Source organism: Mobula birostris, chromosome 16 (assembly GCF_030028105.1).
Source record: "Mobula birostris isolate sMobBir1 chromosome 16, sMobBir1.hap1, whole genome shotgun sequence".
In the NCBI taxonomy this organism is placed as follows: domain Eukaryota; kingdom Metazoa; phylum Chordata; class Chondrichthyes; order Myliobatiformes; family Myliobatidae; genus Mobula; species Mobula birostris.
In genome coordinates this window covers 68,539,547-68,552,248 of record NC_092385.1, presented here as the reverse complement: position 1 = coordinate 68,552,248, position 12,702 = coordinate 68,539,547, and the positions used below count along the sequence as shown (strand labels likewise).

The 12,702-nt window shown below is 41.6% G+C and overlaps 1 protein-coding gene across 3 annotated transcripts in view; it reads left to right on the top strand.

The window, feature by feature from the left end:
• The window catches only part of LOC140211205 (ubiquitin-like modifier-activating enzyme 1), a 468,204-nt gene that overhangs the window by 79,187 nt on the left and 376,315 nt on the right, over nucleotides 1-12,702 (top strand). For all 3 annotated transcript variants that reach the window (XM_072280798.1, XM_072280799.1, XM_072280800.1), the window contains exon 15: nucleotides 2,073-2,269. In XM_072280798.1, coding sequence (XP_072136899.1) covers nucleotides 2,073-2,269 — 197 coding nt within the window. The remainder of the gene's footprint in view (nucleotides 1-2,072; nucleotides 2,270-12,702) is intronic.

Below are 12,702 nucleotides of genomic sequence, written 5' to 3'. Positions count from 1 at the left end.
CACAGTTTACTGACCCCACACAAAAACCTTGAAGTCACTCTGCCAGGAAACTGAAGTCACTCAGTTACTACCCATAATAAAGAGGATTATTATTCCTTAAAGGCTTTAATTGAGGAGAGAGAAGCTTCTGGTGAAGTTTAAACCAGCAAATGAATCAAAAGGCAAGTAGATTTAAAAGAGACAGGAATCTGATTGTAAATGTGCTGCTTGCCCCATGAACTGCCCACATTTCTGTTTGCAATCGATCCCAGACAAAGTCATCTGCAATCCTAACTAACCATACCACCTTACAGTATCCAGCTCCACAATCATGTCCATGCTGGAAAATCCCTCAAGTTCAGTCCTGTCCATTTGAACTGAATCAATGATCATCATTTAAGCCCTATTGTCACCTGCACATATTTATTTTTTAATAAATTAGTAGTTTTTAATTTTACTTTTAATTTAATTTATCACTTTCAAATCTTTTATGATTGCTTTGAACATTAGAGGCATACGAGGGGCAGCACATTGGCACAGCTGTCGAGCTGCTGCCCTGAAGTGCCAGAGACGTGGGTTCTATCCTGACGTTGGGCACTGTCTGTGTGAATATTGCGTGTTCTCCCTGTGATGTGTGGGGTTTATCCATGTGCACCGGTTCTTTTTCACATCCCAAAGACACAGTAGGGTTGGTAGGTTAAATGCCCGCTGTAATTTGCCCCCAATGTGTGGGTGAGTGGTCGAGTTTTGGGGATCAGACACAAGATCAATGTAAATGGGTAGACGATGGCTGATGAGGACAGTAAGTACATGTTCGGCACAGCATTGTGGGCCAAAGGGCCTGTATTTTGCTGTAGGTTTTCTATGTTCTACTTATTTATCTAGTGTGGAGAAGGCCCTTCCAGTCCTTTGAGCTGCACCACCCAGCAACCCTCAACGGCTGGGGCATAATGGTTAATACAATACTTCACAGGACCAGCAACCCAGGTTCAAGTCCTGCCACACCTCCTAAAGGAGTTTGTACGTTCTCCCTGTGACCACATGGATTTCCTCTGGGTGCTCCAGTTTCCTCCCTCAGTCCAAAGATGTACCGGTTGGTAGGTTAACTGTTTGTTGTAAACTGTCCTATGATTAGGCTAGTGTTAAATCAGGGGTTGGTAGACAGTGCTGCTCGAAGAGCCTATTGCTCGCAGTATCTCAAAAAATAAATAAATAATAAACCCCCTCCAACTTAATCCTAACTTAATCATGGGACCATTTACAACGACCAATTAACCTACTAAGTGGACTGTCTTTGGACTGTGGCATGAAACCAGAGCACATGGAGGAAACCCATGCATTCCACAGGGAGGATGTACAGACTCATTTCAGGTGACATCAGGATTGGACTCAGAACTGTTACCCTGAGCTATAATAGCATTGTGCTAGCTGCCATGCTGCAGTGGCACCCCTTATGTACTGAAGGAACTGTAACCATGTTGACCATATAAAATGCTGAGCAGTCTCGACCAGACAGATGAGGAGAGGATGTTTGAACTTAGAAAAACAAAGTTATCATTGTCTCTCAGTACACGAAGTGAAAATAAATTAATGAATTAATGGTCACTGTTTAGCATTAAGAGAAGGATGGTATAACTTTCTTCTCTTGTGACTCTATGGAAATGTTTTCCTCAAAGGCCGATTGAAGCAAAGTTTCTGAATATTTTTAAGGAAGCAATAGATACTTGATAACCAAAAGAATATTAAGCTACAGAGGGTAGGCAAAAATATGGAGTGGAGATTGCAATAATGTCACTCAAAATCGTACAGGATTATACTGCAGGTTTGAGGGGCTGAGTGGCCTATGCCTGTTCCTAATATGTATTCAGAAAGACAAAAAGGTCTCAGATATCGTGCCTGAGGCCTAGTCACCACTCACAGCCTGCTGCATCTTGTGATGACATCGTTGGCAAAGCTTTGGGGACTGTGTTGCAGTGGTACTTTGATGTGCCTTAGACAGTTCTGTGATGGTGACCACATGACACTAGTGGAGATCAAAACTTGCAGCAGGTACAATGCAGAATGATGCATTTAAATTGGAATTTTGTTTCTAGGACAGTACATGGATGGCCGGTGTGTATTCTACCAGAAACCGCTGCTAGAATCTGGCACTATGGGCACAAAGGCTAATGTCCAGGTCATCATACCCCACGTTACAGAATCCTATGGACGTGTTCAGGATTCTACAGAAGATTCTATACCCATCTGCACAATCAAGAATTTCCCCAACGCAATTGAGCATACACTGCAGGTAATTACAATGAAAATGTTTATCATACTGCAAGTTAGGAAATCGAGAATAGTCACTAAATCTCTCTCAATCTCTCCTCTCTCCTCTCTCCTCTCTCCCCCTCTCCTGTATATATATATAACAGTGTACTTAAGAGAATTGATGCAGTTTCAAAGGCAAAGGGTAGTTATACAAAATATTGATTTGATTTAGTTTTTTACTGTTTACTCCCTTTTATAGTAAATTTTTTGATATTTAGAAAATTTTCATTATTTTTGAAAGCACCTTCACTTTGCATGCCTAAGACTTTTGAGCAGTACTGCATACATACAATATTCTTACGAAAATCTTTTTTCTAAGCCTATGGTGTGGTTTATTATAGGAAGAAGAGTGCCTGTTGCGTACATTCAAGCACTTTAGCCCATAGGCAATATAAAGTTGTGCTGCTGCACTCTGATTGTTAAGTAAACATTGGATTATTGGAATTGAGTGCAGTATCTGCAGATATCTTGGTTCTAATTGAAGAGACAAGGACCATTATGACCAAAGAGACCAGGACCATTATGCAAAGCTTGAGAATAAAGTATTGGCCACTCAGAAATAACAAGAAGCAAAATTTCTTGTCTTGAAGGATGCTGAAGCATGGGAATTCTGTACCCTAGAGAGCTATGAAACCTTAGTCACTGTGCTTGTGTAAAGTAGAGATCTGGATATTAAGTGTTTTGAAACATATTGTGATATGCTGGGAGTAAGTGCTGAGATGGAAAATCAGTTGAATTCCTAATGATTAATAGGGAGGATTTGAAGAGTTGATGGCACAATACTGCTCCGATTATCTTCCTATAAATGTAAACTACTCAAGCCATTGTGTTGGGGAAGTCAGAACTTGGAGACCACATTATAATGTATCAAAAGAAAGAGGGTGGAGTATATCGAATCAAATTATAATCACAGATGTGCTTGTTCATTGCGTTTTTCCTTTGGTTACATAGGAAACATTCAAAGTTGAATGCCCGGAACCAAAGTAGGAAGTGACAGAAAATTAATGTTAGTTCCCTATACATTACCCCAGTAAATGAATAATACACTGATTATGTAACATAATACACTGATCAAAGTAAACGGTTGTCAAATCAGTACCAGGAAAGAACAGAGGCTTGGACATCCAGGCCAGGGGATCATTCTGCAGGGAGATCACTCTGTCAGTAGGGGGCCAGGAATGGGTAAAACAGCATTGTAGTGGTTAGTGTAACACTATTACAAAGCCAGTGACCCGAGTTTAATTCCATCACTGTCTGTAGAGAGTCTTTATGTTTTCCCTGTGACTACAAAAGTTTCCTCTGGGTGCTCTGGTTTTCTCACATATTCTAAAGACGTATGGGTTAGTTGATTAATTTCAACAAATGGGTGTAACTGGGCGACACACACTTACTGGGCTGGAAGGGACTGTTACTGTGCTGTATCACTGGATAATGTTCTGAATTGGCCAACAGGGAGGAGGTTGCAGGAACAATGAACCTGAAAAGGTGTTGTAAAGGAGTGAGTGTTTAGATGGAGAACCATTGCAATCGGGATGACTGATGAACACTTGGGTTCAATGAATTATTTGCTTACTTTTTAAATTATTTGCAGTTTGTCCTCTTTTGCACATTGGATGCTCATGTGTCGTTTTCATGGATTTCTTTGTATTTCTATTGTATTTCTTTGTTTTCCTGTGGGTGCCTGTAAGAGAATGAATTTATATATTTTTTATATATTTTTATATATTTTTTATAGGTTTTATATGTTTTACTGTGATTATAAACATACTTTGAACTTTGACAGGGTAAAAAATGTATTATGGGTCTGAATAGATGGACCTGGAAGACATGGTTGTTGGACATTGGCGGGGTCTGTCATCTACTACTACTGTGATTTTCAGGCAGCGCAGTGGTGTGGGTAGTAGAGCTGTTGCCACACAGCACCAAATGTCTGGGTTCATTCCCAACTTTTGATGTTGTCTGTGTAGAGTCTGCACTTTGTCCCTGTGATTCTGAAGCTCCAATATCCTTCCATGTCCCAAAGAGCTGCTAGTTGGTAATAGGCTGATGTTAATTGCTCCTAGTGCAATGGGAGAATTGATGTGAATATAGAAAGAATAAAATGGAGTCACTTTATGTTAGTTTAACTCAGGGGTTCCCAACCTGGGGTCCATGGATGCCTCAATTAATGACAGGGGTCAATGGCATAAAGAAGGTTGTGAGGCCCTGGTTTAAATGATTACATGATGGTTGTTGAGATCTCAGTACATTGAAGGGCCTGTTAGGTGCTCTATTAACCTCATTGTGAGTGAACAGAATGGTGGTGTTGGCGGTGAGGGAGGGAGGGAGGACATTTGAGGTTATTTAGATTAGTCATTGATGGTGTAGTTGAAAACCAGAGCATGCAAATTTTATTTAATCTCCAAGTTATAATGGTACTATATTTTAATATATATTGCTCAAGTGCAAAACCTAAACCAATTTGCAGAATTTTTTTTGTGCACATTGGCATCAGTCTCTTGTCAATTAGTGTGAGGTAGTAAATTGGATTAGACATTGGCTTCATGGGAGACGCCAGAGAGACATTGAAGGTGGTTGTCTCTTAGAATGGAGGCCTGTGACTAGTGGAGTGTTGCAAGGATCAGTGCTGGGTCCATTGTAGTTTGTCATCTATATCAGTGATCTGGATGATAATGTAGGAAACTGGATCAGCAAATTCGTATTAACACCAAGACTGGAGGTATAGTGGACAGCAAGGACAAGTATCAAAGCTTGCAACACGATCTGGACCAGGTGGAAAAGTGGCAGATGGAACTTAGTGCAGACAGGTGTAAAGTGCTACACTTTGGGAGGACAAACCAGAGTAGGGCTTCCACAGTATGCAGTAGGACACTGAGGAGTGTGGTAGAACAGTGGGATAAGGGAATACAGATCCATAATTCCTTGAAAGTGGAAACACAGAAGGGAGTCTCAAAGAGAACTTTTAGCACATTGGCCTTCATAAATCAAAGTGTTGAGTACAGAAGTTGGGATGTTATGTTGAAGTTGTATAAGATGATAGTGAGGCCTAATTTGGTGTATTGTGTCAACTTTGCTCATCTATGAAAAATTATCAGTAAGTTTGAAAGAGTACAGTGAAAATTTACAAAGATGTTGCTAGGACTTGAGTTATAAGGAAAGGTTAAATAAGTTCGAACTTTATTCCCTAAAAAGTAGGAGAATGAGGGGAGATTTGATAGAAGTATACAAAATTAAGGGGATATAGACAGGGAAAATGTCAGTAGGTATTTTCCACTGAGGTTGGGTGAGACTGTAACTAGTTAAGTTGGGTTAAGTGTGAAATGCGAAATATTTAAGGGAAACTTGCTCACTCAGAGGATGGTGGGAGTGTGGAATGAGGTGCCAGTGGAAGTGATGGGTGTGGGTTCGATTGCAGTATTTAAGAGAAGTTTAGATAAGTACATGGAAGGGAGAGAGGTATGGCGGGCTATGGTCTGGGTGCAGTTCGATGGGAATAGGCAACTAATAGTTCAGCATGGCTAGATGAATTGAAGAGTCTGTTTCTGATCTGTCATGCTCGATGACTCTATTTAAAATTGTAACTGTCTATATTGGGGGACCTTAAGGAATCAAGGGATAAAACGTCAGGTTAGAAAAGTGACATGAAATTCGAGGCAGAATGGGATATGAGGGGCTGAATAGCCTTCTGTTTCTTATGTTGTTATGTAATCGTGCACTTGTAGTGTGAACAAGTAAATAACAGTGATCAGTTTTACCATGTAGTTTCCATTACCAGTGTAAAGAGAATTCTTTAATGGAGATTCCAAAGTGAGGGTTATTTTTACTAAAATATCTTGGTCCAGCAATTTCTCCATCCTTACTTCTCCTGAAACCTACTTGTGTCCCAATGTGAAATGTAACCCCTCCCCACCCCAATCAGTTTGTACATGTAAGATGTTATCAATTTCTGATTTAGGAGGAGACCAGCGAAAACAAGTATCATAGTAATCGTTGAACTAATCAAGTATTCATGATGATTGGACTGATATCAACCTAAAGTAACACATTGTAGTGGAATCTGGTGCATCTTGTTGTATATCTTTATTCACCCCACTATTGGTCAAGTTACTTAAAAATGAACTTCTGCTAAATTCTGGCTTTGTGGGCATTTGGACATTGCAGAGGTCCAATCAGCATCTGGAGCAGAGCACTGAGTTAAATAAATGTACAGAAGGGGCAAGCAGGGTGGCCATTGTTGGGAGTAGGCCAGCGGTGAGAGTAGGAGCTTCAAGCTTTGACTCAAGAGGCTTCAATGAGAAGAGGCCGAGGCCAAAGAAACAGGTTAGAGGATTTAGTCTTGGTTGCTCATTGTACTGCGCAGGCAGGATGGCAGATATGGCAGTAGAATGCTCCTCCTGTAGGGCATGGGATTCATGGAAACTGATAGTCTCCCTGATGACAACATCTGCGGGAAGTGCAGCCTACTCCAGCTTATGAAAGACCGCATTAAGGAGCTGGAGCTGGATGAATTTAGGATCATCCAGGAGGCAGAGCAATTGATAGAAATGACTTTTGAGCAGGTGGTTACACCCAGAGTGCAGAATTCAGGGAGTAGGTGGGAGTAGATGAGAGGAGATAAAGGGAGAAAGAAGTCAGTGCAGGGTCCCCCTGTGGTCATTCCCCTCAGCAACAGGTATACCCCTTTGGATACTGATGAGGAATGATCTATCTGGGCAAGGCAGCAGCAGCCAGACCAATAGAACTGTGGTCGGCTCTGAGCCTCAGAAAGGTAGGGTGAAGACAGGCAGAGCAGTAGTAATAGAGGACTCGATAGTTGGGAGGACAGATAGGAGGTTTTGCGGCAGCAAAAGAGATGCTGGGATAGTGTGTTGCCTCCCAGGTGGTAGGGTCCAGGATATCTCCGAGTGGTTGCAGAATATTCTTGTAGGGGAGGGTGAGCAGCTGGAGGTTGTGGTACATGTTGGTACCAGTGACATAGGCGGGGGGGGGGTGGAGGTCCTGCATAGTAAGTTTAGGGAGTTAGGGAGCAGGCTGAAGAGCAGGACCTCCAAGGTGGTAACCTCCAGATTACTGCTGGTGCCACGAGCTAGTCAGAACAGGAAGATAGTGCAGGCGAATGAATGGCTGAGGAGATGCTGCAGGGGGAAGGGTTTCAAGATCTTGGATCGTTGGAACCTTTTCTGGGAAAGGGATGGCCTGTACAAGTGGGACAGGTTACACCTGAACTGGAGGGGAACCAATATCCTGGGAGGGAGGTTTGCTAATGCTGTTGGGGAGGGTTTAAACTAGATTTGCAGGGGGGTGGAAACAAAGTGAAGAGGCAGATAATGGGGTGTTTTGTGCACAAGTAGAGACAGCTTGTACAGAGTTTGTGAGGAAGGATAGGCAGATAATGGAGCAAAGAAGCACTCAGCCAGATGATTTGAGATGTATCTATTTTAATGCAAGGGGTATCATAAGCAAGGCGGATGAACTTAGAGCATGGATCAATATGTGAAATTATGATGTTGTGGCCATTACAGAGACTTGGATGTCTCATGGGCAGAAACGCCTGCTGAGTTTGCCGGAATTTAGATGTTTCAAAAAGGACTGGGAGGGAGGCAAAAGAGGTGGAGGGATGGCACTTCTAATCAGGCATAATCAGGAGCTTGGGAACATAAATTGGGAGCAGATGTTCTCAGGAAAATGCATGGCAGAAATGTGGCAAATATTCAAGGAACATTTGCATGGCGTTCTGCATAGTTATGTTCCATTGAGGCAGGGAAAGGATGGTAGGGTAAAGGAACAATGGTGTACAAAGGATATAGAAAGTCTAGTTAAGAAGAAAAGAAATGCTTATGAAAGGATCAAGAAACTAGGCACAGTTAGATCTCTAGAAAATTACAAAGGTGCCAGGAGGAGCTCAAGAATGAAATTAGGAGAGCTAGAAGGATCCATGAGAAGGCCTTAGCGAGCAGGATTAAGGAAAAACCCCAAGACATTCTACAAGTATATGAAGAGCAAGAGGATGAGCCGTGTGAGAATAGGACCAATCAGGTGCAATAGTGGAAGCGTGCATGGAGCCGGAGGAGGTAACGGAGGTACTTAATGAATACTTTGCTTCAGTTTTCAACAGTGAAAAGGACCTTGGCAATTGTGGGAATGACAGAGTAGACCGAAACACTTGAGTGTGTAGACATTAAGAAAGAGAATGTCCTGGAGCTTTTGAAAGATATTAAGTTAGATAAGTCGCTGGAACCAGACAGATTATACCCCAGGCTACTGTGGAAAGCAAGGGAGGAGGTTATTGAGCCTCTTGCAATGATCTTTGCATCATCAATAGGGATAGGAGAAGTACCAGAGGATTGGAGGGTAACAAATGTTGTTCCCTTGTTCAGAAAGGGATTAGAGATAACCCAGGAAATCATAGACCATGGGCCTTACTTCAGTTGTAGGCAAGTTGTTGGAGACAATCCTGAGAGGCAGCATTTATGAGCATTTGGAGAGACATAATCTGATTAGGGATAGTCAGTAGGATTTTGTCAAGGTCAGGTCGTGCCTTATGAGCCTGATTGAATTGTTTGAGGATGTAACAACACATTGATGAAGGTAAAGCAGTAGATGCAGTGTATATGGATTCCAGTAAGACATTTGATAAGCTTCCCTATACAAAGCTTATTCAGAAAGTAATGAGGCATGGGATCCAAGGAGACCTTGCTTTGTGGATCCAAAAGCAGCTTGCCCACAGAAAGCAAAGGGTGGTTGTAGATGGTTCATGTTCTGCATGGAGGACAGTAACCAGCAATGTTCTGCAGGGATCTCTTCTGGGACCCCTCCTCTATGTGATTTTTATTAATGACCTGGATGAGGAAGAAGAAGGGTGGGTTAGTAAATTTGCTGATGAAACAAAAGTCGGGGGTCTTGTGAATAGTCTGGAGGGTTGTCAGAGGTTACAGCGGGACATCAATAGAATGCAGAATTAGGCTGAAAAGTGGCAGATGGAGTTCGACCCAGATAAGTGTGGTGGCTCATTTCAGTAGATCAAATTTGAAGATAGAATATGATATTAATGGTAAGACTCTTGGTAGTGTGGAGTATCTGAGAGATCTTGGGATCAAGTCCATAGGACACTCAAAGCTGCTGCCTAGGTTGACAGTGTTGTTAAGAAGGTGTATGGCGTGTTGGCTTTCATCAGCCGTGGGATTGAGTTCAAGAGCTGTAAGGTAGTGTTACATCTGTATAAGAGCTTGGTTAGACCCCACTTGAAGTACTGTGTTCAATTCTGGTCACCTTATTACAGGAAGGATAGAGACAGTGCAGAGGAGATTTACAAGGATGTTGCCTGATTGGAGACTATGCTCATGGAAACAGGTTGAGTGAATTTGGCCTTTTCTCCTTGGAGCGACGGAGAATGAGATATGATTTGATAGATTTGTATAAGATGATGAGGGGCATTGATCATGTGGATAGCAAGGGGTTTTTTCCCAGGGCTGAAATGGCTAACATGAGGGGCACAGTTTTAAGGTGCTTGGAAGTAGGTACAAGGGGGGGGATGTCAGAGGTAAGTTTTTCACACAGAGTGGTGGGTGCGTGGAATGCACTGCCAGTGAAGGTGGTAGAGGCAATACAATAGGGTCTTTTAAGAGACTCTTAGATAGGTACATGGAGCTTAGCAAAATAGAAGGCTATGCGGTAGGGAAATTCTGGACAATTTCTAGAGTAGGTTACATGGTCGGCACAACATTGTGGGCCAAAGGGCCTGTAATGTGCTGTAGATTTCCATAAAAATAAATGTCGTCTGATTTGATATTTTATAAAAGGTGTTCTATAAAATTCCTCTGCTTTAATTTTAGTAAGCTGCTGTGATTGGAATCAGAGTCAATAAGACTTTTAATTAAAACATAATTTCCTTTTCCTTCTGCTGTATCATTCAGCTTACTGGATGTTATCCTCCAGGGACAGTTAAACAACCAAATCCACTAGCACAGATTATAACTTAATTGCTAGACGAAGCCAGAATAGTTACTCACTGTTCTGTGCATGAACTGGAAAATCATTCTTTATACTTGTATGAATTGCATTGATGATATTTCTGATTTGTCATATTGACGACTGTAGAGCTGGGCTGCAGAGAACTTGGACGCTATTTGTTTTATGGATTGAATTTCAAGGGAGTAATGAGAAAGATTTCTTACCTTACTGATTTACTCTCCTTTCACAAAAGGACCAAGGAGCAGCACTTTGATTAAAAACCCAGACACATAAAATTTGTTTCATGTGGGGATGTGATAATTCCATTTTCAGCAAATTATGTTTGGATGGTTGGAAGGGGCTTGAACATTGCAGGAGTGAAGTGGAAGCATAGTGTTTAGCATAATGCTATTGCAGTGTCAGTGACCTGGGTTAAGTTCTGTTGCCGCCTCTAAGGAATTTGTCATTCTTCCTATAACCACGTGGATTCTTCTGGGTGCTCCACAGTTTCCTCCAACATTCCAAAGAAGGATTGGTTAGTAGGCTAATGGTCACCTGGGTGTAATTAGGTGGCATTGGCTCACTGGGCCAGTAGAATCTCATTGGGCACCATGGTAGTGTACCACTTAGCATGACTTAATTACAGCTTGGGGGCATTCTGGAGTTCAGAATTCAATTTTGGTGCTGTTCTGTAAGGAATCTCTGTACGTCCTCCCCATGGAATACGTGGGTTTTCTCCGGGTGCTCCAGTTTCCTCCCACAGTCCAAAGATGTACCAGGTAGGTTAATTGGTCTTTGTAATTGACCCGTGATTAGGTTACGGTTTATTGGGGTAGCTAGGGCAGGTTTCAATAAATAAATAGTTATTCAAGATTGTTTCATATTATTTCCAATACAGAAGTGTAAAGGAGAATGAGATAATTGTTACTCCAGATCCGAAGCAGCGCCAAAAAACACAGTAAGATTAAAAAATGCAATAATAAAAAACACAATAAATATAAATACATAAAAGAAATGGTATAACTGTGGAATAAGATGCAGGCTCAAATGCAACATTTAAGAGAAATTTGGATCATACATGGATGAGAGACGCATGGAGGGCTATAGACGTGTGAAAACCAAGCTTGCGCTGATGAGATAGGAAAGGGCCTGTTTCTGTGTTATAGTGCTCCATGTCTCTCTGATTTATTCCTCGCCATCTTCAAAGGTTCACTTGTCCTTAGTGAACGTGCAATAACTATCAATTCAGTTGCCTAATGTCTTTGCATGAACCTGTGATGAATGGGTAGTCTTCTAGCAGTTGTTTCTCACCCATGATCCAACTGAGGTAAATGCTATCTGAAAATTCCGTTGTTGCCAAGTGGGAAAGCCTTCTTGCAAGGATAGGTCTTCTTGCTGAAGGTGAACACAACCAAAAATAGAAGTGTTACTGAGTAATTAATTTACAGTGAAGAGACTGGCACGAAGCTGCCTGTATGTGGAAAGGAATAGTTGATGTTTTGAGATGAGACCTTGTATCGAGACTGGGAATGATGAGGAATGTGACCAGTATAAAGAGGAGAGGGGAGATGAGTGAGTGATTGGCAGACAGCTTCACAACTGGTTTGCAGTTTTTAACCCCCCTATTCCAAATGTTTTCCTAGAGTTTTCAAATGTCAGGATTTCTGCGACCTTTTATAAGCAACATTCAACTTAGAGCTCTTGACACGTGGCTACAAATTTAGGTTCATTTTCAAGCTGTGGCTGTCATGGACTAAATAGCCCATAACTTTTACATTTTTCATTCCCCTCTCCTCTATAAGATCCATATTCTCTCCATCTGGCCCCATCTATAAATAAACCCAAGAGACTAAGTTAGAAACACAATTAATGACCTATCAACCATAGTGGAATACAGTATAAGAGACTGGGTAGTGAACAAGCCCTTTCCCTTCCATGATGCTATTAGTGAACCGTAAACACTTGAGTTCTCAATGAAGCACTTGGTCGTCTCCACGCTTCTACAAAGGAATCTTTAAAATGACAGAGTCCAAGGTTAAACCCACAGTGAAAACAAATCACGAGTTGTCTGGCGTTAGAGGGAAGAGTGGCTTCACTTCAACATAGGCATTTCCATTTAAAGATCATTCACTGATATGTGTCTACTTAAAGGGAAGATCATGCAGGTACTGTGTTCTTTACAAACATATAGAAGGAGAAATGCAAACAAGTTTAGTCAAAAAGAAAAAAGGAAAATGTAAGATTTAGAAAACTGAAAACAGACAAGGCCTTTGATAAACATAAAGGAAGCAGGGAAGAACTTGCAGGGAATCAGGAGGATTAAAACAGACCATGAAGTGCTTTGCCGAGTAGGATTAAAGGCAACCCTGAGGTATTTATCTCTCATGAAAAGTGAAGATTCTGGACAAGGCTGGAATCAATGAGGAATGCTCAACGTCTGTGGCAGAGTTTTAATGCCATATC